At 36.0% G+C, this 27365-nt stretch overlaps 1 protein-coding gene across 2 annotated transcripts in view; it reads right to left on the bottom strand.

The window, feature by feature from the left end:
• Positions 1–27365, bottom strand: part of APLF (aprataxin and PNKP like factor) — an 85026-nt gene that overhangs the window by 6210 nt on the left and 51451 nt on the right. For both annotated transcript variants that reach the window (XM_045446293.1, XM_045446294.1), the window contains exons 7-9: positions 23238–23593; positions 22459–22584; positions 3721–3767 (exon numbers count right to left, since the gene is read on the bottom strand). In XM_045446293.1, coding sequence (XP_045302249.1) covers positions 3721–3767; positions 22459–22584; positions 23238–23593 — 529 coding nt within the window. The remainder of the gene's footprint in view (positions 1–3720; positions 3768–22458; positions 22585–23237; positions 23594–27365) is intronic.

The raw sequence follows: 27365 nt of genomic DNA, 5'->3' as shown, positions 1-27365 counted from the left end.
TTGGAATTAGGCTACAGCAATTTCTGACTTTTCTATTTATGCAGAGGAATGTGTGATATCAAAATGACAATTCCTAAATTTGTATCTAATCTTTCTTTTACAGTTTAAAATTTCATTGTCAACTCTTACCCCAAGAACATAAGTCTGAAGAGCTAGTGAAGAGTACAGTGCCAAATACATGTTGGAAGCAATGCTGGTTTTACAGAAAGAAAAGATTGTTCCAAACTGCTGATTTTTGCACACAGATTTCGGGTGTTAGGATCTAAGATGCCAGATGCCTCATAGCAGATTTACAGCTTAACATCAATAATTCTTCAGATTTTATTTTCCTTTACCATTCTGATCTACTTTATTATATATGAATTTCTTTTTTTAAATACCATTGCACTAGCCTTTTTCATATCCCCAAATCTCTCAGCTTTCCCCACACTAAGCAGCAGTTTATATAATCTCATTTAAGTTCCATTAATTTTCACAATAGCTTTTAGAGCTTTTGGGTTCTACCTCTCGGGGAAAAAGCATATATAAGCAAATGTGCGCATACAGTGGCAGAACTAGAGAAATATTAAAATAGCTATCAGTAGAAAATTCTAAATTTCCAGGCACGAATGGTACTGACAGCACGGAATAATGCATATCACATAATGATAAAAGCAATCAGATGACAAAATGCTAATGATAATTTCTTTTAAATATCTCAACAGGTAAGTTAGCTAAGAAAGTATAAAATAAAATTTTCCTGGCACTGATTACTCTTGCATTCAGTATCTTGTGCCAAAACCCCAGCACTTTAAAAAAGTGTGGAAAGTTAGTGAAATTTTAAGCCAATTAGATATGTAAGAAGTTTAACACATGGTAGCATCAAACCTACAGAAAACAAAATGCACTACATAAATTGTTACGTGTGTGGAAGAACTCTGCAGACAGAAATGTTCTAGGAGTGCTACATATCAGAAGTTAAATAGTAAGAGTTCAATGCAGTTATTTTAATAGTGGTACTATATTAAATTTTATTGTCTTATTGTGTAGTTATGATACCCCCACCTCAAATTCAACATGCTTAAACTTTAAAAAAAGGAGAGGGGGTGCCTAGGTGGCTCAGTGGGTTAAGTGTCCGACTCTTGATTTCGGCTCAGGTCATGACCTCACGATTGTTTGATGTTCTCTTTCTCTCTCCCTCTGCCCTTCTTTCTTTCTCTCTCAAAAAAGCAAAACAAAAACAAAAAACAAAACAAAACTACCTGGTTCTTCCTCCTGATCTCTACGATATGTAAATGTCATCCCCAGTCACCTGATAAACTGTATCATAATTCTGAGTCATCATTATTTCCTTTATGTCATTCCAGCCCCCACACCATAACCAATTAGTTGGCAAATCTGATTTTTCCTTCAAACTCTCACTTGTATCCAATTCTATTTTTCCATTCTCATGGTGGCCACTCTAGTTCTGGCCCTTTATTCAATTGCCTAATTAACACCCAGGAGACTTCTCCCACTCTAATTCAGACTGTTCATTCTCAGAAGCTTGATTTGGATAAAATACTGCTTCACCATTATTTGCCAATGCACCCACACCTTTGGTCTAACTTTCAAGAGCTTCTATAATCTGGCTTTGATATATCTTTTCATTATCATCCACAGTAACTACAGAGACTCTCCACATTAGTTAAACTGATCCACTTACTAACTCCACACACAACTTACCATTTCTACCTAGATGTCCTTGATTGATCTATTATTTACTTTGACTGGGATGTCCTATACCTACCAACCACAAAGTTAAGAGACAAAGATGATTTTAAATACAACCAAGACCAATTTCAAGAACAACTTAGCATAAATTCCCACATCATGGTCTGCCCTGATAAGTCCCACTAGGAAGTGCTCCTGCCTTTTCCTTGGAGATTTTAGACCATCATCACAAGCATATAGAGCCAGAACTAGTTCTCATGGATCTCTGTAACTCTGCTCACTTGGAAGACATAATAAATGAATAAGTAAGTGTACAAAAAATTAGGTATACAAACATGATTAAGAACTTGGGCAATGTTAAACTTTAAGGATTTGGGAGATGAGAAAAACAAGGATGTTAGAATTCAGTGTTAAATATCTCTAAGTTAAGAAATACAATGAGACCCCCCAACATTCAATTTAATATTTGAAATACTCCAGACAACCTAATTTGTAAGTTTTAGAACAGGAAGAATGTTCTGACTACATTGCCATGTAACAACCCTTGAAAGTAGATTAAAAATAAAACTATCTATACTTTTTAAGAAAACTGTCTTTCCAATGAAAAGTTTTTCTTATAGCTGTTGCAAAAATATGTCTTCCTTCAGAAGATTCTCTAATAATAATTCAAAGAGACTTTTCAAAGAAAATTCAGATATTTTTAACTATGCCATCTGATGCATATTGGTAACTTTTAGGAAAATGGTTCCTATTTCTATAAAAATACAGATGTGTCAAATGCCTTTTCATGGGACAGTGTTAAACTTTGTCAATGAAATATAGTTCTAATTGCTATACATTACATGACTCCTGGAAGGAAAGTTCATTTAACCACCATACATGCTATATCACTAGATATAGCCCCAGTAAAAAAAAAAAAGTGTAACATATAACCTCTATACCCTATTAGCTCAGATAAAATGAGTTATTTGTGTCTGGAGTACTAAAGCATGAAAGTGTGTTTCAATGAGAAATTTCAAGTGGAATTCTCTTGTGGTGAAATTCATTATTTTCATCACTTGGTTACAAGGTGGTTATGTTTACGCACACACAAGTGCATGGGGTCATAGCCTGTATAGTATGCATTTTATTCTCTCACTCTGTGGGCAGAAATACTGTATGCTGAATTGGCCTCTGCACTATATAAATGATATGAAGAAACCAGAATCTGTTAAAGGTAAAAAATATTAGAGTTTGGAAGCAGGGGAAAGAGAAGGTAAAATAGAACTGCTGTACCTAGGACTGAAGGACACTTGATCATTGCTTCTCTGGTATCTGTCCTCCCTCCCTCTCCTTCTTCCAAAACTTTAGTTTCTGTTGAGGATCCCTGCAGTGACCCTATGTTGGTTCCAGGGATGGTACAAACTAATCAGTGGTCATAGTGATTGGTCCAAGAGTAAGAATGTGATCTAAACCAGTAAAAAAAGCGAATTTGCTGATTCTTCGTAGGAACAGTGAGAGCTAAAGTTATTCATCCTCTCTCTCTCCTTACATATAAACATGGGTGCTGAATAAGGATGCACATAGTTCCTTCGTTGGGACAGGAGCCAGTCTTAGGATAATAATGACGCCTCTCAAGACAGAATGATGAAAGGATATTGGGTCACTGGTGACAATATTGACATTACTAATGAGTCAAAGCAGTAAATCTTATCTAAATCCATCTCTACTTCTGGATTTTTCACTTAAAGAAGTCAGTAAGTTCTCATTACCATTTAGGCTAGTTTGAGATCATGTTTTCAGGTACTGGCAAACAAAAGAATCAAAACAGATACAAGGATACATATACATTGTTATGCAGTGATTGTAGAAAACCTCTGCTACATAAAAAATTTATCACTATTTTTCATCTAAGAAAAATCATTAAAATCAGCAAATTCATGGAGGCAGAGATAAAAAAAAATTCACATAAGTGGAAACTACATCTAGGTTCAACAAGAGAATCATTTGACAGTTTCATTTTGAGTTTACTCAAGTAAAATTACTTACCTGGATGTGTACTATGTCTATATTCTATCTTGTGCTGGGGATTCTTCCTAAAAAAAAAAAAAAAAAAGGCAAATATAAGATTTTTCCAATCACTAAATATTAGTAAAGACTATTTAAATTAAACTAGAACACTAACCTACAAATAAAAATTAGGTCCCAATAAGTGTCTTATTGAAAAGCATTTGCTTTTTTGTTATTGTTGTTAACTATAGCCACTATGTTGTATGAAGCATCTGCTTTTTAATTACAACATTTATTAAGTGCCTACTACATGCTGGGCATATTTCTGGGGAAATATCTGCTGGGCAGATGCAAAGATATCCTGGTGAACCAAAATTTTTACCTCAAGACTTACTAGAGAAAAACAGTATAAGACAAATAAAATACAACATATCATATTCCCAAAATACAATACTGTATTTCTAAAATGTCAATGCCATATACCATATATAAAAATATAATGTAAAGTAGTGTATAAAACATAGAACACAAAGTATCAAATATGTGTGTCTATGTGTGTATGCATGTAATGTCTAAGAGGATACTTCTAAGGCTCTTCTTGAATCCAAAGACCAAAGCACTTAAGTCATATCTCTAAAGACTGCCAGTTGTTATGAGGATACAGAAAAGTTAATTTGCATTGAGAAATTCATATGACATATTCCAAAGTCAAACGGAAACTACTGTTTGGATATCTATTTTTTATTATACGTACTCATGATCTCTTCTATTATTTTATTAGCTAAACGTGAATAAAATAGCATTTAGCTAATAAACTGCCCAAGCAGCACAAAATCCAAAGCAGTAACTGGTCCATCATTATCAGCTTGATGAGTACCTCTCTATGGTGGGCTAATATGGGAGAGCTGGGGGACACTGACAATAGGTATGTGCTGAGGTGCACCGCTCATACGAAGCTGTTGTGAGAATTCATGAAGAAAACGGAGCAAGTCCTTAGTCTAAGGACGCAATAAGTTGTAAGTAATTAATGTTAGCCATTGACACATCCATCACTGGTTCCAGAAATAGTCATGGGGCACTAATTGCATGTCAGTCTCTGTGTCAAGTGTCAGTGACATTGCTTATTGCTAATATCTCTTCTTTTTAGGATAGCATTTAATACAGTATAAGATTGCAACCACACAGTTAATTAGGGCCATAACTCAACAGTTTTGAAAAGTGGAAAAAAGATTCTACAAAAGATTGTGTATTTGGGATAATTAACCCAAATGTGACCTTTTAATGGAAAAGAAACTTCAAAGTTGAGAGAAATAAACTGGACAACTTAAATGCGGCGAAGAGAAGTGCAAATGAACAAAGCTGCTGTGATGATTTGTGGGAAGACCTTTCCTTACTGATGTGTTTAATTCAGCCTGAATTAAAATTCAATTAATGCTGGGCAAGTCAGGGGAGGAAGAACAGACACATGAGGGACATTAATACCAAAATTATTCTTCATCAATAATCTAGAAAAAGACCGTTGGTCATCTGAGATTATTTTGGGTAACCTTTTAAAAACTCTGTGTGTGTGTGTGTGTGTGTGTGTGTGTGTGTGTGTGTGTGTGTTAAAATTAAACACACTGGTAGCTTTTTGTTTTGGAAAAAAATATCAAACATACTAAAAAGTAGCAAGATTAGTACCCTGAAATTCCATATACCTTCATCGAGATTCTTCAAATGTTAACCCTCTACACAGATGCTCCATTGTTGTTGTTGTTGTTGTTGTTGTTGTTGTTGTTACTATTTATGGTCTTTTGAGATTTAAAACTTTTTCTTTTTTTAAAAAATTTTTTAAAAGTTTATTTATTTATTTTGAGAGAGACGGTGTGAGTAGGGGAGGGGCAGAGACAGAGGAGACAGTGAATCCCAAGCAGGCTCCATGCCATCAGTGCAGAGATTGACACAGGGCTTGAACCCACAAAACTGCAAGATCATAACCCAAGCCGAAACCAAGAGTCGGACACAACCAACTGAGCCACCCAAGAACTCCTCTCCTTCTTTTTAAAATGTATTTTTTTTTCAGGTCTTAAGCAGTCCTGTCTTTTCCCACTTTGCCTTTAATAATTAAGAAAAGAAATATTAAGAAGTTAAATACAGTCTTAATTGTTTGCCACCAGAGCCTCTTCCAAAACGGTATGGAGGTTCCTCAAAAATTAAAAGTAGAAATACCCTATGATCCAATAATTCCACTACTGGGTATTTACCCAAAGAAAGAAAAACACTAATTCCAAAGGATATATGCACCATATGTTTACTGCAGCATTCTTTACAATAGCCAAGATATGGAAGCAACCTAAGAGTCCATCGATAGACAAATGGATAAGGAAGATGTAGTGTGTGTGTGTATATATACATATATATGTGTGTGTGTGTGTGTATATATATATATGTGTGTGTGTGTGTATACATATATATATATATATACACACACACACACACACACACACACACCAGAATATTACACAGCCATAAAAACGGATGAAATTGTGCCATTTGCAATAAATAACATGTATGGCCCTAGAGGGTATTATGCTAAGTGAAATAAGACAGAGAAAGACAAATACTGTATGATTTCACTCTCACGTGGAATAAAAAAAAAACCAAATGAATAAACAAACAAAATCAGAATCAGACCTATAAACACCAGGAACAAACTGACAGTTACCAGAGGGGAGGGAACTGGGGGATGGACAAAAACGGGTGAAGGAGAGCTTCCAGTTATAGAATGAACAAGTCATGTGAATAAATGGCACAAAATAAGGAATATAGTCAATGATACTGTAAGAGTGATGGTGACAGATGGCGACTACACTGTGGTCAGCATATATAAACTTGTTGAATCACTAGGTTGTATACCTGAAACTAATGTAACGTTGTGTGTCAATTACACTCAAATAAAAAAAGTACAGAAATGAAACTAAGGACTTAACAGAGACTCAAGTACAGTTTATGCACCAAATACCAGTTAAAAGACTGCTGATAACAGTTGTCAATGCCAGATAGACTGAAAGTGAAAACATTTTTAAAAGGCAGATGCAGGTGGGGAGCAGGTAGTGATTCAACCTCAAGTTTGCAGAAGGTGGTTCCCCTTCTCTATTATCTTTTTTATTTAAGTTTATTTTATTTATTTTGAGAGAGAGAGTGAGCGCATAAACAGGGGAGGGGCAGAGAGAGGGAGAGAGAGAGAACCCCAAGCAGGCTCTGCGCCATCAGCACGGAGCCCAATGCAGGGCTCGATCCCATAAACCATGAGATCACGACCTGAGCCAAAATCAAGAGTTGGACACTCAATCCCCTGAACCACTCAGGCGCCCCCTGTCTTCTCTATTATCCTGAAACACATCCATAATTGCACTCATATACCCCATCTACATAATCTAACCTTACATACTACCTAGGCAAACCATTTCAGAATGAAAGATTTCTAAAAAAAAAAAAAAAAAAAAGCTTAATACTTATATATTCCAAAAAGAGCAGAAAAATGTATTATGAAACTTTGTACTCAGAAAACAAAAAAAAGATTTTCAGCTCCATGGACAGATTTTCATCTGCCTTAGAGAGAGAAATGTTTCTTTGAGGCTCTGATAATAGTTTCCACCCTCTCACAGAACTTGCTATTTTAAGACAAGTGTAAGACTGCAATGGAGGCCAGAAGCAACTAGTTGATTTGGTACTCTTCCACATGTAGAGGCCAAACTCTATCTTGAAAACAAAGAAAAACTATCCTCTGTGATAAGTTCAAAAGTTTCCTGTTTAGGAACTTTAGGATATATTTCCAAATATATTTTCTTCGTTGATGATAAATATAACTCTCAGAATAGACACACTTCAGGAGGAAAATGAGCCGAGAAAGAAAAGATAGTATATCACATAGCAAAGTACATACTCAAAATAAAAACAAATTTTAGACATGTTTTGTTTATGTAGCAATTTAAATGTTAAAAAAGTAAGTATTCTGAATGTTAAACTCTTAAATTATCTTCTTCTTCAAGGTGCCCCATAATCCCAGTCCCAACCTTTATCTGCAGCTCAACCCTTCCTTCATTTCTACTCGGGGAAAGTAGTTTTTGATTCTTTGCCATCGATAGATACTTGCTCCCAGCCTTTTTGCCAAGAATATTCTAAGTATATATTGCCTAAGTTAAAATCACCTCCCTCAGAAAGGCAATGTCGATAATCACTGGGACACAGCCCTAGAATATGTCGTCTATATCTACTGTTTGGTACTCACTACATAATTTCTTATGTTGTCATCTAAATTTTCAACACAAATGTGTGTGTGCATGTGTGTATTTTATCTCTATCATCCATCAAATCAGTCACTGGAAGCCACAGAGTTTTTCTTATACCTTTTAATACCTTTTATAGCACCTTTTACAAGGTGGCATTCAACGGTAATCTTAACAAATTTATCTACTAGAATATAATCAACTCTTTTCTTTGAAAAAAGTTTTTTAATTAAGTTTTACATGAGTTCCCAAAATGATGGAATATTTTATATTTTTCTATTTTATAAGAAAAAAAGAAACTTGTTTTTGCTAGCTTTATTATTATTTCTTAAGAAAATAATTGCTGAGGGGTACCAGGGTGGCTCAGTCAGTTGAGTGTCTGACTGTTGATTTTGGCTGTGATTATGATCTCATGGTTCATGGCTTGAGCCCCGTTCAGGCTCTTCACTCACTTAAGGTGCAGAGCCTATATGGGATTCTCTCTCTCTTCCTCTCTCTCTCTGCCCCTCCCCCACTGATGCACATGCACACGCATGCTCTCTCTCTCAAAATAAATCACACAACCAGTAAAATAAATTAATTAAATAAATTAACTTAAAAATTATTTTAAGACAATAATTGTTGAAAAGAATATGAAAGAATCATTTGCAACACAAATCAAAGTTTAAAATTCTAATTGGTTGGAATACAAAAAGCAGTTTCTAGCAATTTCTAAACTGATAAGTTTTTTCAGTTCATATTCATACTTAATTTTTTTTTAAATAAATCCTAATTGATGGATCCTGATGTTTTCAGACCTCAGTTTTGAAAGGCAGTTTTTCTACTGGAAAGATCCCAGAGAATGCCTATTCTATTAGGTTGGAAACAGTGTCAATGTGCTGAAACTGCTTTACATTCACACAAAGTTAACAATCCAAGTACTCACTGAACCTTTTTGTACAAACCTAAGCCTACAATGTGTTAGAATTTCCTGCCATTAACAATTCATATTACTTCCCCAGGAAACAATGAAAATCTAACAATCATATTAAGCAGACTCCACTGTAATCAGTTTCCTGAGATACCGACTGCTCAGCATAAGACACTTAGCTCTGGTCAATCAACTGTGCAAGGAACACAGGAACACAGAGTCACAAATGCTTAAGAAATGGATGCCATGTGTCTTGGACCTGTTCTGACCTGGCTTGTTAAACGCTGGATCACTGGCATTGCTATGAAAGGGGTTCAGGTTTCAGGATCAAAGGAGCTGATTTTGAATTTGAACTATACCTTTTACTGGTTGTGTGATTCAGGACAAGTCCTATAAACCAAGCCATCATTTACTCATCTGTAAAGCAGGGATAATACTGCTTACCTCACACGGGTTTGTTCCAAGGGTTAAATATGTATATATATGTATAAACACTTGTAGGCTATTAAGCATATTCCAGATGTCAGCTATTTTTATAAAAATAGAAATTAATGGGGCTCCTGGGTGACTATTCGACCTGACTTTCTGGCTCAGGTCATGATCTCAGTTTGTGAGTTCAAGCCCCACACTGAGCCCACTGCTGTCAGTGCAAAGACTGCTTTGGATCCTCTGTCTCCCTCCCTTTGCCCCTCCCCCACTCATTCTCTCTCTCTCTCTCTCTCTCTCTCTCAAAAATAAACATTTTTTAAAAATTAAAAACAAGAAATAGAAATTACTTTTGCTTTTAGATAGCCAACAATGTTTGGAAACTCTATTGTTAGTAAAAGTAATTGCCAATTAATACTAAATACCTGATTTGGCTTTCAATAATACATATTATGATGATTGAATATTTTCCCCATACTTCTCACATTTATATAATATTTTCTAACACTTACCTATGCATATCTCATTTTCAAAAATCAGTCATTTCATAATAAAGCAGAATGTCTTTTTCATACAACCCTGGGTTGAGGCTAAGTGGCAATTCTGTGCAGCTCCATGGGGACATATTGAGCATCTGAAATAACTTTCAAGAATAATGCCAAGTTCCACTAGGACTTTTTCCTAATAATGAATGGAAATACTTAGAGTTCATTCATAAAAGATTTACATCCATCTTTTTCACAAATGGTATTTTCTGTAACTTAGCAGGCCTCAAAATCCTGAGGCTCTGAGTTGGTTTTTTTTCATTATTATTAATTATTAATGGTAATCTTTAATTTCTACACCTAAAACTATAGACCCATAACCACACTGGGTTTCAGGAGCTGTTATATTTTAAAATACACATTTTCAAAAAAAATTTTTGCTTTTTATGATATTGGTATTTGATACATATCGGAAGGAAGAACACTCTAGGAAGAGGAAATAGAAAATACCTGTAAATTTGCTAAGGCCCTGAGGTAGGAAACAAGCTAGGATATCTGGAAAAACACACAGATTTGTGTAGCTCAAAAAGAATGGGTGAGAAAGAAAACAGCAGGAAATGAAGGCTTGTAAGCTATGATAAAGAGTTTTGTGGGAAAGTATTGGGAGATTTTGAGTAAGAAAACATGACAGGACTTAATTTTAGAGAATTACTCTGGTTGCTTGGAAAATGAACTATTGGAGGTCAGGAGGAGAAACAGGGGTATCTGTTAAGAAGCTACTGCAGTAGTTCAGGTAAGAGATGATGGTGGTTATGACTCAAATAGTAGAGGTAGGGGAAGTAAGAAATGGTCATGGTCTTAATATGTTTTCAAGGCTGAAATGGCAAAAACCACTGATGGACTGAATGAGTCATGTGAAGAAAAGAGAAGCATCAAGGCTGCTTTTAGGTTTGAGGCCGAAATACTGTGTGAATGGTGAAGTCATTTACACAGGTGAACACTTGGGGAAGAGTTGTTTACTAATGATAAAAATCAACAGTTCTGTTTCAGATGTAATAAGTTTGAACTACCAAAGTGTGAGTCTGGTGTCATTAAATTGAATTAGATCTTCTCAGGAGTAAGAACAGAATACAGAAGGGCTGCAATCAGAGAACCGAGCCCTGTGGCCCTGTGATAATTACAGGTAGGGAAAAGAAGAGACAGCAAAGAAGGTTAAGGAAGAGCAGCCAGGAATATAACTGGTCTGGCTTTATGAATATGAATAAATTGCTCTGTGTTCTGGATAACCCCACTACTGAGTGCAGGACCCCAGAATACAAATGATCCAACCTCTGTGTTTTCCATGTTTTCATGAGGAGTTGAAGCCCAGGAAAATCAAATGACATGCAAAGTTATGCCACAGAATTAGCATAACCATCTACAACCTAAGTCTGCCGACTTAAAAACCCATTATCTCTCCACTGTATGCAATACCTAAAGATTAACTAGGCAACAGTAACAAGAACAGAATAATACTGTTTATTTTTGTTTACTTCCAAAGATTTGGTAACTTAATACCAAAAGTTTTAAATGAACCTGAGGTACTATTTTACATCAGCTTCTACAATAGTGACTAGTACATTGGATGCTCAATATTTGCTCAATAAATAAGTGATCATACTATTATTTTTGTTTTCATTACAAAATAATTTATCTTGCATTTTTGAAAGCCACCATCTATTTTAAAATCTAAAGCAAAAACATGAATCCTATGTTATCAAATATCTAAGTCTCAAACTTTAGGGAAAAAAAAAAGAGTTACCAAATACAGTCTTCATTAAATAAAAAAAGAGAGTAACCAGCATGAGATAATAGAAAGTAGCCAATTTGTGGGGCGCCTGGGGGCGCAGTCGGTCGAGCGTCCGACTTCAGCCAGGTCACGATCTCGCGGTCCGGGAGTTCGAGCCCCGCGTCGGGCTCTGGGCTGATGGCTCAGAGCCTGGAGCCTGTTTCCGATTCTGTGTCTCCCTCTCTCTCTGCCCCTCCCCCGTTCATGCTCTGTCTCTCTCTGTCCCAAAAATAAATAAACATTGAAGAAAGTAGCCAATTTGTTAATTGAATATCATTACAATTTACTATCCATGCCAAAAGAACTCTGAAATTCTTATATATGTGCAATTAACACTAAACATAACAAAGGTAATCAAATTTCTTATTATGAAAATAGATGCATATTCAAATAAAGGACCAAGAAAAACAAAGTCACAGAAGACATTCCAGTACATTTTTTCAAGGCTATATAAATATAATTGATGTGGTTACTGCTACTTCTAAATGAAGTTTAAAAAAAAGTATAGCCATGTCTTATGTAACACTGCACAGCTAAGCAGTGTATTTAGTCTAAGATACTTTCTTCTAAGATTATATTCTTACACATGACTAACGAACTGCAAGCATCACAAACAATAACAGGTTACTCCCTCTGTGTGCAGATCCTATAAAAGTGGATAAGACACTATCAACTTTGATTATTAACTAAAAATGATTGACAGGTCTCCCATGATTGATTCTGGAAATCTCAACTACCAGACAACTGAGTTTTTCCCTATTAAAACCTATTCATTTTGCTTCAAATAAAATAATAACGGATTTACACTAAACACACATTCTTAATTTTTATGAAGCAACTCCCCAAAATCAGTATCTCCTGGTTTGAAGCATACGTTTGCATACATGATCAATTAAGATAATATTGCAATAACTTGGGACACTTTTCAAAAACAGGAGATAGAATGAAATTTTAGAGCATACCTATAAATTTGGATTAGCAAATAACAAAAGATAATGAATTTACTATCAAATATACTTTTTTTATTTTTTTTTTATTTTTTAATGTTTATTTGTTTTTGAGGGACAGAGACAGACTGTGAGTGGGGGACGGGCAGAGAGAGAGGGAGACACAGAATCCAAAGCAGGCACCAGGCTCCAAGCTGTCAGCACAGGCCCCGACGTGGGGCTTGAACTCACGAACTGTGAGATCATGACATGAGCCGAAGTCGGATGCTCAACCGACTGAACCACCCAGGCACCCCTCAAATATACTTTCTTAACAATGATTTATGCTTGTTGCAAAACACTGTGTTCTTTCAATTATAGAGATCATGTTGTAGATTCATTACAATGAGAACACTTACAGTTGATAACTAATACACTTCCTTACATCATCCCTCTTAGAAGGTATTATAATTTAAAAAATTAGAAGTAGGTCACTGGCTTCCAAAGAACAAGGCACCGACTTTTTCATTTGCATAATACATACCTGCCGTAAGTTTTGTAAATCTAAGTTAAAGTATGTGAGTTTGACTTTACATTTTTGTACTAAACTGACTGAAGATGGACTCTATTCATTTGTGTGTGTGTGTGTGTGTGTACACACACACTAAGGTTAGTGCTTAATTTAACAAACGAGAACAGGAATAATGCACTGCATTAAATCCTACTACACACCAGAGGAAATGAATGTGTCAGAGGCAGACGCAGCAATCACGAGGTTATATTAGATATTAAGTATCTAATGTTCTAATTCAGACAAGTACCTTTACCTAATCAAAAACATTAAACTGAGCAAGTCTTCTGACAGACTGTAGTAAACAGCTCAAAAGGAATAAATCAGATTAAATGGGCAAGATACTTAAAACATCAACTAGTTCTTTTTGTGAGGTTTAAAAAAGTAGAATGTCAAACAAAATTTTAGTAATGCCTGTTGTCTAGAAAAGAGTAAAATTTAATAATTAAGTATCTTTTTAAATTATCTATTTATTAAAGTGTGTTTATTTTGAGAGAGAGAGCAAGAGAGAGCACAGGAGTAGGGAAGGAGCAGAGAGAGAGGAAGAGAGAGAGAATCCCAAGCAGGCCCTGTACTATCTAAAGCCTGATGCAGGGCCTCAACTCACGAACCATGAGTTCATGACCTGAGCCCAAATCAAAAGGCGAACACTTAACTGAGCCACCCAGGGGCCCCTATATCTTTTTTTAAACATCAACCTCTTATATAGGCTTTAGGAATCTTTATTTTTACTGTAGTATGCATTTAATATGTAATTCATACTGGTTTTTCTGTTTTACTCATGGGATAGAAATGGTTGAAAATGACATATACCCATATATGTACATTTTGGTGTTTTCATATTTGCTCTATCATGATAAAAACTTTGGCTGCAGACAACAATACTTAGAAATACAATACAATACCATATAACCATATTATAAGACTAATATTATTTAGTCTTATACACTAAGATTATTTAGTGTATTGTATGCAGTTGAATATATCAAAAAGAGAAACTGACTTGCACACATTCAAGGAATTAGAAGGAAAAACTAGAAAGCAAAAAGAAAAAAAAAATCAACCTAGTATTTCACTTGAGAGACTGATTGTTTTTACTTGAGGATAATTCTTATCCTGTTTTGTGAAGGCAAATTTTCAAAGATTAAAAAGCAAACAAAGATGTTTCAGCTTGTAAATTTCATCTCCCAAATGTAGGCTTATCACAGCTCTACTTTCAGAAAACATACATATATAATTTTCTAAATGTAATAATTTCTGGCTGATTTTTGTGGGTTATTTTATGATCTGTGAGACTTCAATATTTTTCTTCTGTGGCTCTAGGAAAAAATCTAGCACGTATTTACATAAAAACTTGCTTTCAAGCAAACTAAATTAGAACATTTTATCATTCTGATACAGTAGGCTTCTATTCCAGCATTGTAAAAGTAAGGAGCCCTGAGACAGTGCCGCTCCTGCCTGAGGTATCACGTCAGCAAAACAACATTTAGATAATGCTCATGTCTCTATAAATGCTCTGCTTGACCAGAAACACAATATATCCAGTCTGCCAATCCCCAAATGCCATACCAACTCTGTCTGGGCTCTATACTTATTTCCTTGTTTCTTCTTACCTCAAATAAGGTTGACTAAGTGGTCCCAGCCAATCAGATATTTTCAATTTTTCTCTTCCTTGTTCTTTATTCTTTATCCTCTAAAAGCTTCCCACCTTCCAACCCATTTTGTAGTTCTCTGAATGGAGACCATCTGCTTCATGAAGTGTTAAATAAAATTTGTTTGTATTACCTAATTGTCTTCTTTAATCATTTTTAATAGCACTAAATGGTATACAGCTTAACAATGATACACTCTTGAAAATCAAGACTGTTAAAGAGTAAATTGCAAAACTAAAGTGATGTTATATTATGATAAATGACATATTTACTACATCGTGTTTTTTGCCTAATAGTAATAATGTGACCAGAAAAAGTATATAAATATATATCATGCTTCAATAACTAGGCGTGATCCAAAAATTTTTCGTTGATCCAAAAAACTTACAATTTCTTCAAAGTACCTTATCTGGAGTTTTTTTTTCCAAGTCCAAAATAATACTTTGCCATCTGAATAAAACATAACCACTACTGGGGCTCCTGGGTGGCTCAACTGGTTAAGCGTTCGACTCTTGGTCTCAGCTCAGGTCTTGATCTCAGGGTTGTGAGTTCAAGTCATGTGCTGGGTGTGGAGTCTACTTAATACTTTAGAAAGCTATGCATTACAATGGTGGAGTCAGGTCATGCCAAGAGAAATGCTGGAGCAGAGGAGAGAAGAAAGAAACTTGGTTTTGATCTCAATGGCTTTGGAGTCTTAGGTAACTCACTTAACATTTCTTAGTTCCCATTCCCTGATTTGTAAAATAGTAGTCAGAGTAAGCAATCAGATCTAACATTCTCCAAGAGTCTCTCTGTACTGTAATTAAAATTAACAAGGGAAAAAAAAATCTTCAGATTTTATCTCTAAGTTAAATCAAGACACCAAGCAGCTCAACAGATGAAAAAAATACACTCTGTGAATATATAAATATATTTAGACATAGATCTGAAAGTTTCTATTAGCATATGTGGATCACTGGCATTGGAGTATTTTCTCTTGACTACTCTCTCCTCTGACCTCTCTTAAAGAGACCAATGACATAAAGGCAGCAATTTTTGACACTATTTTTGACAGTATTTGACATTGATTATTTTTAAGAAGGTTCTGTATTTTATGTTCATTCTTCTCAAGAATAGGCACATTTGGATTTTGAGAAGGATATAGAACATCATCACAGGCCAATACTCTTAAGAAGTAGGAAAAAACTGATAAACTATAAAAATTATTTTTATGAGGGAACTGTGGGAACAATGAGAATTTTGGACTATTTAAATTCCACAGAGAAAAAACCCTTCCAAGGTTATCTGACAATCACTGGCTGTTTTCTTCCCTAGAGGTCTTTACCAATTCTTAGTGTGGGCTGAATAATAAGATTTGAGTCACCTGGAGGAACTCTAGTTGAGAGAAGATAAACGAGTAGAGCTTTTCATGGTCTCACAGGGTTGTCATGACACCTTGAAAACTAAAAGAACCCCAAACACAAGGCTTATTCTTTCTTTAAAAAAAAAAAAGAATCATTTATTCTTTAAATCATAAATAAACATTTATTATTTTTTTGAGAGACACAGAGAGACAGAGCACAAGCTGGGGAGGGGCAGAGAGAGAAGGAGACACAGAATCCGAAGCAGGCTCTGGGCTGTCAGCACAGAGCCTGACGCGGGGCTCGAACTCACAGAGTGTGAGATCATGATCTGAGCCAAAGTCGGACGCTTAACCGAATGAGCCACCCAGGCGCCCCAAGGCTGATTCTTCCTAAGAAACATTTCCTAAGTTCCTGGGAAGTATGAGAGGTTTAAGGTCTGTGTCTGAAACTTCAAAAAGGCAGAATGAAATCTCTAATTCATGTTGTGCTTCACAGATAAAGTCCCACTAGGGAGAAGGGATTGGCAACAAACACATAACTAGTCTCCCCTCAAGAAACATGTCAGAATTTAGGATGCATGGGGTGGTGGTAGCCTAACTGGCTAAGCTCAAAATCTCCAAAGGGAAGTTTCAGGGCTGAGAAGACAGAAACCTGCTTTTTCCATCAAAAGTCTAGGAAAGTTGGGGCGCCTGGGTGGTGCAGTCGGTTAAGCGTCCGACTTCAGCCAGGTCACGATCTCGCGGTCTGTGAGTTCGAGCCCCGCGTCGGGCTCTGGGCTGATGGCTCGGAGCCTGGAGCTTGTTTCCGATTCTGTGTCTCCCTCTCTCTCTGCCCCTCCCCCGTTCATGCTCTGTCTCTCTCTGTCCCAAAAATAAATAAACGTTGAAAAAAAAAAAAAAAAAAAAAAGAACCTTAAGGCACTTAACACATTTACTTTAAAAAAAAAAAAAAAAAAAAAAAAAGTCTAGGAAAGTTATGCCAAAGGAACAGGGACAAACCAAAGGCAGACTGAGTTTTACTAAAATATCAACCTAAGTATTACTTATCTAAATCTCTAACTGGACAGAGATGACTAGCTCCTACCCAAACAGAGGGGGGCCCTCACTGATGAAAGATAACATGCACAAAATGCAGTATCTGCAATTATGAACTTTTTGGATAGGTTTATTAGCAGACTAGACACAAGAGAAGAGAGAATTACTAAACTCTAAGACAATCAATAGCAAATATCCAATCTGAAGCACAGAAGTGTAAAAAAAAAGAATGGAAATAATAAAACAGTGTATAAGAGACATATGGGGCATGCTTAATTAGAGTAGAAGAATGAGACAGGACAGAGAATGGGGCAGAGTAATATCTGAGAAACTAGGTAACAGCTAAGCAATCTCCTCAAACTAACAAAGACATCAACCTTCAAAAAAGTTCAGTGAACCCCAAATAGGATAAATGTAAAAAAAAAAAATCATATCTAGAAACACATTAAACTGTTGAAAGTAAAAGCAATGAAGGGAACCTGGGTGGCTCAGTCAGTAGAACATGTGACTCTTGATCAACTTTTAACAGAAGCTATGGATGCAAGAGTCAATGGAACAACATCTTCAAAGTGCTGAAAGAAAACAAAACTGTCAAGCTCAAATTCTACACCCAGTGAAGAGTCATCAATCAAACAATCAATCAATCAGGACATTTTCAGACCCATCAAAGCTGAAAGAATCTTCTTCCATAAGATTTTCACTAAAGAAATATGAAAAGAAGTTCCTACGACTAAGAAAATTGGCCCAGATAAAAGGATAAAACTTCAGAAATAAATGAAGGCTACCCAAAATGATAAATACGTCAATAAATGGAAGTGAATGCTAATGCTTAAAACTCAAGAAAATAATAGCAATGCCTTACAAGTTGACACATGTAGAGGTGGAAATATATGACAGCAATATTTTTTCAAAAAGGGCAAAAGAGAAAGTAAATGAACTTAAATTGGCTTGTAGGATTACTGCTCTCTTTGGGAAGTGGTAAAAGAACCAACTGTATAGTAGACTGTAATAAGTCAATGATGCTTATTAAAATCAAATGTAACTAATGAAGAAAGAAATAAAGAATATATAACTAAAAAGTCAATGGAGGAAAAAAAATGGAATGAAAAACACTTGATCAATCCAAAAGAGGTCAGGAAAAGAATAAAGGAACAAGGAACATGTGGGACAAGTAGAAAACAAATAGTGAAATGATAAAATTAAACTTAAAAATATCTATAATTAGGGGCACCTGGATGGCTCAGTCAGTTAAGCGTCTGAGTCTTGATTTGGGCTCAGGTCATGATCTCACTGTTGTGTAACTGAGCCATGTGTTGGGCTCTGCCCTGGGTGTGGAGCCTGCTTGAGTCTCTGTCTCACTCCCCTTTTGCCCCTCCCCTGTTTGCGTGTTCTTTCTCTCTCAAAACACACACACACACACACACACACAGCAACTGTATTCAATGTAATTGGACTAGCAATCCACTGAAAAAGCAGACTGTCAGACTGGATTAAAAATAAAACAGGTGAACCAATTATACGTCATTTGCAAGAGACAGGCTTTAAATATAAGGACAGAGGGGGGCACCTGGGTGGCTCAGTTGGTTAGGTGTCCGACTTTGGCTCAGGTCATGATCTCACAGTTCGTGAGTTCAAGCCCCGTGTTGGGCTCTGTGCTGACAGCTCAGAGCCTGGAGCCTGTTTCTGATTCTGTGTCTCCCTCTCTCTCTGCCCCTTCTCTGCACATACTCTGTCTCTCTCTGTCTCTCAAAAATAAATAAACATTAAAAAAATTTTTTTAAATAAAATAAAATAGGGGCGCCTGGGTGGCGCAGTCAGTTAAGCATCCGACTTCAGCCAGGTCACGATCTCGCAGTCCGTGAGTTCGAGCCCCGCGTCGGGCTCTGGGCTGATGGCTCAGAGCCTGGAGCCTGTTTCTGATTCTGTGTCTCCCTCTCTCTCTGCCCCTCCCCCGTTCATGCTCTGTCTCTCTCTGTCCCAAAAATAAATAAACGTTGAAAAAAAAAATAAAATAAAATAAAATAAAAAGTAAATAAACATAAGGACACAGGTTGAAAGTAGAAGGATGACAAATGACATCACACAAACCTAAGCAATGAAAGCTGGAGTGGCTATATTTTATTACACAAAATAGAAGTTCTACTTCTGGTAATGACAGAGGAGATCATATCAGACTAAACCTCCCGCAGGTAACAATTATACTCTGTTAAAAATATAAAAACAATAATCTTGGGGTGCCTGGGTGGTTTGGGTTAATTAAGTGTCTGACTCTTAATTCAGTTCAGGTCATGATCTCAGTGTTAATGGGTTCGAGCCCCATGTCGGGCTCTTCGCTGACAGCATGGAGCCTGCTTGGAATTCTTTTTCCCCCCTCTCTCTTCCTTTCCCTCACTTGCTTGTGCTCTCTCTCTCTTTCTGTCTCTCTCTCCAAAATTAAATAAATAACCTTAAAAAAAAAAAACAAAACCATAATCTTAAGGCAATGGAAAGCTACCAAAAGCAGAGGGGAGTCAATACATGGAAAAAGGGAGAAGCTTGAGTGAGTTTCCCATTTTTATGGCTTTTCCACTGAGGACAGACCACAGGTGGTACATTAATTAAAACTGACAGAATTAAGAGAAGAAATAGACAAACCCACAATTACAGTGGAGATTCTCACATCCTTTTCTCAGTAACTGATAGAACAACTACAGAAAAAAATCAGCAAAGATAATAAATACATGAACAACACTATAACTACCTGTCCAAATTGACACTTACAGAACCTTATTCCCCCAAATCACAGCATATATAAGTGCACATAATATGTTCAACAAAAACAGACCGTAGGCTGAGCCAAAACCAAATTTCAATACATTATAAATTCTAAAAAATGTATGACCACAACAAAACTAAATTATAAATTAATAATAATAGTATATCAAGAGCAACCCCTAAACATTTGTAAGTATTAGACAAAGGAGACTTTATAGCAAGAAGCAGTTTAGAGACTAAGAGGGACATGATATTCATAAGACCAGGCAACTTTTACAATTTTTAGAACTGATATCTGATCAAGTCTCTAGCTCTAAATACCAATTATTAGGAAATACAGGAAAACATAATAAATGGCAATTTGGTAATGCAGTCAGCAAAATCCAGACAATCAGACACTCCTACAAAAAAATGGTTAGCTTTCTTCAACAAATACATTCAAGGAAAAAAAAGGAAGAGGAACCTATTGATTAAATAACTTAAGAAACACGGCTGCCTTTTGCCATATATGGACCTTAACTAGCTCCTAAATCAAAGAAAAAAAAAAAAAAAGAGAGAGAGAGAGACAGACTATAAGAGAACTGGGATACCTGATAGGATCTAAATGATATTTATTTAATAATGGTGTTGTAGTATATTTTTAGAAAGTCTTTATCTTTTAGTGATATACCCTAGATACCTATGAATAAAATGGGATGAAAAGATAAAACATCAAGGATTTACTTCAAAATAATCTAGGGGTAGGGATAGCAGGTGGAGGAGAGGGAAGTATAGATGCAACAATATTGGCGAATACTTGAAAATAAATTATGGCTTCACTGGAACTTGTTCTACATTTCCCCCACTTATGGATATGAATAAAATTCTATATTACAAAAGTTCCCTAAAATATTCCCTAAAGTTCCCTAAAAAGGAAAAGGAATATCACCATGGCACCATGAGCTGTGAAAGGTATTTTATTCTAAAGATAGACAGATAGATAGACAGACAGACAGACACACATTTCTTCTACAAGTAATCTCACTCAACATTGTTTCATCAGTACTTGGCATTTAATGATTCTTTGGGAAATATCTGTTGAATGAATAAAAGGGAGCAAGGAATTAGTTACTTCAAGGGTGTGTGTGTGTGTGTCTGTGTGTGCATGTATGCACATGTGTGTACATGCTTGTGTGAAATTTCCCTAATTAATAAGGATACTGAGTACTTTTTCATAAGTTTATTCACTATTTGGATTTCCTTTTGGACAAAAAGCCTGTACATGTCACTAAGAGAAAAACAGTAGCAATTGGTTAAGTCCTCTTTCTGTACTCTGGATATACACCAACTATCAATTATGTGGTTGCAATTTTTTTTTCTCATTTTGTAGCTTATCTTCACTTAATAGTGTCTACTGATGTATAAAAAAAAAAATCTTAATTTTAATGTAGTCAAATAATTAAATGTCTTCCATTTTAGTCATTGCTTTTTTATCTTGTTCTAGAAAACAATTCCTAGTCTGGGACTATGAAATAATGTTCTTACACATATCTTTAAAGCTTTATTGTTTTTTTCTTTCACGTTTTAGTTCTATGATCCATCTGGAATCCAGTTTTTGACTATGGTGTGAATTAGGATTCCAATTTTCTCTCTCTAAATAGATACCCTTATCTCAATAAAATTAATTTTAAACTATCATACTTTTATCAATGCCTGCAATGCCCCTCTTCATAAATATGTCACCTGCATATGCAGAGGTCTGCAAGATGTTCTGCTGGAATGAAACAAAGCAATTTTCAAATAATAAGGCATAAGCTTTCTGATTTTTCTTTCTAGCCTCAGAGGATTATCCTGCATTCCAAATGAAAACCACAATCATAGAAACAGTAACAACTTCAAATAGAACAGTAGGTTCTGTAAACGGTTCCAAATTTATCTAAGAAAAATAGCTGTTTGGAATTAAAGCTCTCTAAGATTGGAATCACTACTACTTTCTTTGGTAGTTTGATTTATTTCTAGTTCATTCATTCATTAAACAAAGTTGCAGACACAAGGATAAAATAGTCCTTGCTGTTGAGAAACTTAATTGTCTGGAGGAGATGCCATTCCAGTAAAGAAATAAATGCAATCTCATAAGGTAAATTCTACTGTGCATGACACAGACAGGCAAAAGATGCTATGAAAGGAAAGAGGAGAAGGCACTCTTCTATGAGGATCGAGTTTCCTGTGTTGGCAAGAATGGTGGAGTGGCAGGAGTTGAGGAAGGCAGAGATAACATCCTGAATTGATTTATGTCACACTAAGGAGTCTGGATAGAGTGTACAATGGGGTAGCATCGACAGCTTTTCAATTACCTGATTTGCATTTTGGAAAGTTAGAAATGAGGAACAAATTCAGGCACTTACAAGGTTAATAACTTTAACAATTTTTTTTATCTAAAAGAAACATTATAATCCTACTTTTGAACAAAATGAAAAGCTGCTATCTATGGACGTTTAAAGAGTAAAAGGCTTGAAGTGAGAAGTTGCCTGCAATTGCTTCTGAACATACAACAGAGATGAAGGAGAAAAGGAATACAGCTAACATTTCAAGTGTACATACCTATAGCAAGATGCTCCATAGGGACATTCAGGCCGCTCATCAGCCTCATCTTGACACGTGACTTGTATGCCTCCATAATCACTATCTCCAGGGTGACTGAAGTGTTGAAAATGGACAGGATTCTTCCTAGGAGGGTGGCAAATATACAGAAAAAATAATTAATAGGGTATACTAGAGTTCTAGATATACTACAAAAAATAATTTGTAAGATATGGCAGGAAACCAAGCAATACACATCTAATTATTCCAGAAATTGAATCAATGAGCTACATTGTTAAAAACAAAACTCATGACATCTACTCGGTACAGAGCTCTCCTGGTCCCAAAACAAAGTATCATGGTGATTCACAAACACAAGTAGAAAAATATAAAGAAAAAAGCACCAGCAGAATGCCTTAAACACAACTTACAATTCTCTTGATAGTTACATTATATGCTACAACTGTTTATGAAGTCATCTTTCTAATATCTAAATAAGACATTGCATAAGCAAGTGTTTAGGTCTGGGTGATTAAATTCTCAAGTCTGGACTGCCTAGTTCATGTCCTTGCATTAATCAGCATGTCTACATATGAAACATTTAATTCCCTCACAGTATCTTGAAAGTCTCTAGCAGGATTTGCAGGAATGAATACTGAGACAGTGCAAACCAGCAGAAACATGATAAAGCTCCTAACCTTTAGGCCAATGTATTTTATTAGGCTTTTAACACACATGTACCACATAGCTACATGCTATGGAAACAACAGAATTTCGTGCTACCTGTAATTTCATTTTACCTGTAGCAGTTTGTCCCATACATACAGGATGTCCTCTTGATCTTGTTTTCTTCAGAACCTTGTGGAACTGAATCAGTTGCCTTTGCATGCAAAGTTTCAGGATTGGAGAGATCAGAACTGGACTCGGGAGGAGATCCTTGAGACTCCTCGTGGAAGGACTTGTCCTGGGCAGTCAAGTAACCCTCAGAACAGTCCATCATCTTGCCTTCTTTATCTCGTGTTCCTTTCATAATAATCTTATGTTCAGGAACCTTACCACGTTCCTCTATTGGGATTTCACTTCTCTGTGTATTAGCCTTCTTATTATTTACTTCTGCATTATTTAATATGATTGCAGAAGATGACTGCGGCATTTCCTACAAGGTAAATCAGAAAGAAGATACTAGAAATAAATGAAACGTACTTTAAAAGAAATATGTAAACTTAATAAAAGGCATGAAATTGCAAGATTCATTCAATATTATATTTTTTAAACTTCAAGATTCACATTTTAAAATTATTTAAAATGCTGTTTTCCATGTCTCTAATTTGGTAGCTTTAAAACAATCTACAGTTATTAGAAAAGGAATATACAGCTGTATCAAACCTTTACAATTATGTCAAACATTCACTGAAAAATAACCAGAAAAATACAAATGAAACATAAGAGAATACAACTTTGCTTCCAATTGAATATAATCTTTCCCCCCAAAACTACTAGTCTTTTAAATTCCCCATTCAATAATGTGTCATGCTCTTAACTTGAACTGTCTTTATAATTTCTAAGTTATTGCAATACTTTATTTCTGCCCTCTAAATATAATCATGACTTTTTTCCTTTAGCTAAAATAAAACTGCTCCTCCCTCACAGAAAAATTGGTATGAAGGTGTGTCATGAAAGACTCAGAAAATAAATATGACTCCCTTGAAGCGGTCTGAACAAAAGTTTCAGTTTAACCAAAGGGTGTTTTGAACCAAGTAAATATTCTCATTAGCACTGCAGAACCTTTTTAATCTGTACTTACCACCAGGAACATTAAACCTAGTCATAGCCTATTAAAAACAACTTTTTAATTACTTATGCATCCTGTGGAGTGGAAACATTGTCAGATAAACTTCGGTCTTGCTGGTAACCACTTCTACGATGTGATGACAACATAACAGGTATATATGAAGGTTCACACCAATTTATAACTAAGGACTCATGTATGCTGGCCTGCCATCTGGAGAAAGCTGGTTTTAATATTACTTAATAGCCAATGGCTCAAATCTCCTGCGAAGATACTAATTAGCATGACTTTTTTTGGGACTAATTACTTAAATGTTTTGATAGTCTTTTCTTTTTTAAGAAACATAGTATGTAACTTTAAAATGCAATCCAAACTGACTAAAGACCTTGCAAAAGGAACCTAGTTCTTATGTTTCTTGTATAATAATAAATAACCCATGGGAAAGGCAATTGTTTGGGAACCTCTTGGAGCTGACCCTCAGCTGGTGGCATTCATGCCACACCTGTCTATAACACACACTCTTTTCTCCCAAGCTGCTCAGTTACAACCCAATCTCCTCTCCCTCCAGTACAGGACCAACTGACAAATGCCAGGGACTAGAACTCTGGGGTGGGAATGGGGCAATCCTGCCCCACCTCCCCACTTGGCAGTTCCCCACTGGGTCAACTCACCAATTTTCTTTCTCCCCGTTTAAGTAGAAGCAGGGCAGGTTAGCAGATGTTCAATAAAATGCCAGTCTCTTATTCCCTGTTGGCATCTCTAAATTCCACAATGAATTCTCTTACACTTTGGGTTTTCAAAAGAGAGAACATAACGTCTCCCTACAAACACAGCACTCCCTAAATCTTAAAATTTTCTGGCCTCTCAGTTCTGTTTGTATAAAGCCTGGGGGTTGGGTAGTGAACACTTCTCAAATCTTTCAATAAGCTTCACAAGGAAAGGCCTGGTTACCACTGCTGGGGGCTCCTTTCAAACATGAGATACCTACATTTAGTACTTTTGTCCCCAGCTGTGGGCCTCAGCAGCAGTTCTCAGATGATAGAGGGGAAAAAATCCCACTCAACATCCTGTCAGTCATGATAGGGAAAAAAAAGGACACAACTGGGGAAGTAGTTAAATAAATTAGAATCCATTTTTACCATGAAACACCGTGCAGAGGTGGAAAATGAATAGATCTCTCTATATATGTATCTAAGGATTTTTAAATTAAAAATTAAATATATGTACACACACACACACACACATATATATATATATATATATATATATATATATATTATGATTCCATTTAGCTTTAAAAAAAAACCTTATATACCTATGTGTATACTTACGTGTACAAATCAAAATAAAAGGTTTAGAAGGATACAAACCAAAATATTAGTAAGGCCAATGGGACTGAAGGATAAGGCAAATCAAGATTTTCATTTTATACTCCACATGCTCTGACATTCTATTTTTTGACAATAGCATGTATTTTTTGCCATTTAAAAAATAAAAAACAAACCAAAGAAAATGAAATATAAGATATGAAATGTTTAACATTATGTCAACTGTCCCTACTGTTTCTTAAAATAAATCTTCACAAAGAATAAGTTTAACATGATTATTTATTCTAAAAGAAAAAGGAGTGATAAAGACACAGATATCAATACTATGGATCAGGTGTTCTCAAATATATTTGAAGAGGCACAAAAGCTGGAATTCATAATGTTCTTTATGGAACTTCATGAAATATTGATACTCAGTAGACTTTTGGCATTCAAGAATTTAACATTCATGATTTCAATTATTTATAAATGATCCCCCAAATCCATTACATGCAGTAATTTGTAAGTTTGCTGAGACACAAATTCAACCTGTGCCAGTTACAGAGCTCAGGAGCCAGAGTCACTGAACTGGCGGGGGAGGAGATAGGAAAGATGGAAGGTACTCTGTACTTGGAAGAAGCAGAAGAAAGGCAGAGAGGTCCATGTGTTATAAGAACCCACACTGCTTATTTCTTAGATTTGATAAAAATATGAAGAATGAAATGTGGGAGGCTGAAGATTCATGATAGAGAACCCAGGTTCCCTTTGCTATAAAAATATATGCTAGAGGCCTCAGGGATCAAGGAGCATGGAGTTAGTGTAAGGTGATCTTGGACTGGGAGGTGGCTGGAATGTACTATTAAGGCTATTAAAATAGTCTTGTTAATCCAGCATGCCCTCCCTTGCCCCTAAACCATCTGAAGTTCTAATGTACCAGAAGAGACAGGATAAAGAACTTCTTACCAATTCAAGTTCATTGAGGTAATTTGCTACCCTTGGAAAGAATGTCTGTATTAAGTTGCCTTAAAAGTCCTGCATTAGTCTTATTAGCACCCACATACTAAGGATTCAAAAATCCCAGCCTCCAGCGGCACCTGGATGGCTCAATCGGTTAAGCATCTAACTCTTTATTTCACCTCAGGTTATGATCTCACACTTCATGAGTTTGAGTGCTACATTGGGCTCTGTGCTGACAGTGCAGAGCCTGCTTGGGATTCTCTCTTTCTCTTTCTCTCTCCACCCTCCCCCCCCCCCCCCCCCGCTCATTCTCTCTCTGTCTCAAAAAAAAAAAAAAAAGTCCCAATCTCCAGTCCCACATTCATTCTTGAACTTCAAACTTATACTCAACCACTAGCTAGACATTGCTCCCTCAATATCCTACATACTTTGAACTCAAAATGTCAAAACTGAAATCCTTCCCTGAATTCTGTACCCAAGATTCTGCCAACAAGACTTCTCCATCTATTCTAGCCAGAAACTTGGAAGTATGTCTTTCACTCCTTTCCCTCACTCTGCCCAGATCCAAGCAACAAGTCCTGCAGTTTTGTTTCTTAAAGATTTCTCTAACCCAACGGCTTTGTGTCATCCTTAATGCTACTAACCTCGGTCACATTCTCTTAATTTCTTGACTGAGATGTCCTGATCTCCTCCCTCATCCCCCTGTCTTTTATTTTGTTCTCTTTCCATCTCTCCTCTAAAGAGCTGCCAGGATTATCTTCGTGGCCAAAAACATTTCAAGGTCCTCCCTCTGCAACTGGTCCCCACTGCCAGCTCCAACCTCATCTCACATTGTTGCCCAGCTTTACACTGAGAATTCTAAGAACAACAGTTCC

The sequence above is a fragment of the Leopardus geoffroyi genome, chromosome A3 (assembly GCF_018350155.1).
Source record: "Leopardus geoffroyi isolate Oge1 chromosome A3, O.geoffroyi_Oge1_pat1.0, whole genome shotgun sequence".
Lineage (NCBI taxonomy): Eukaryota > Metazoa > Chordata > Mammalia > Carnivora > Felidae > Leopardus > Leopardus geoffroyi.
Note: the sequence above shows the minus strand (reverse complement) of the source record. Positions and strands in the feature narration are given on the sequence as shown.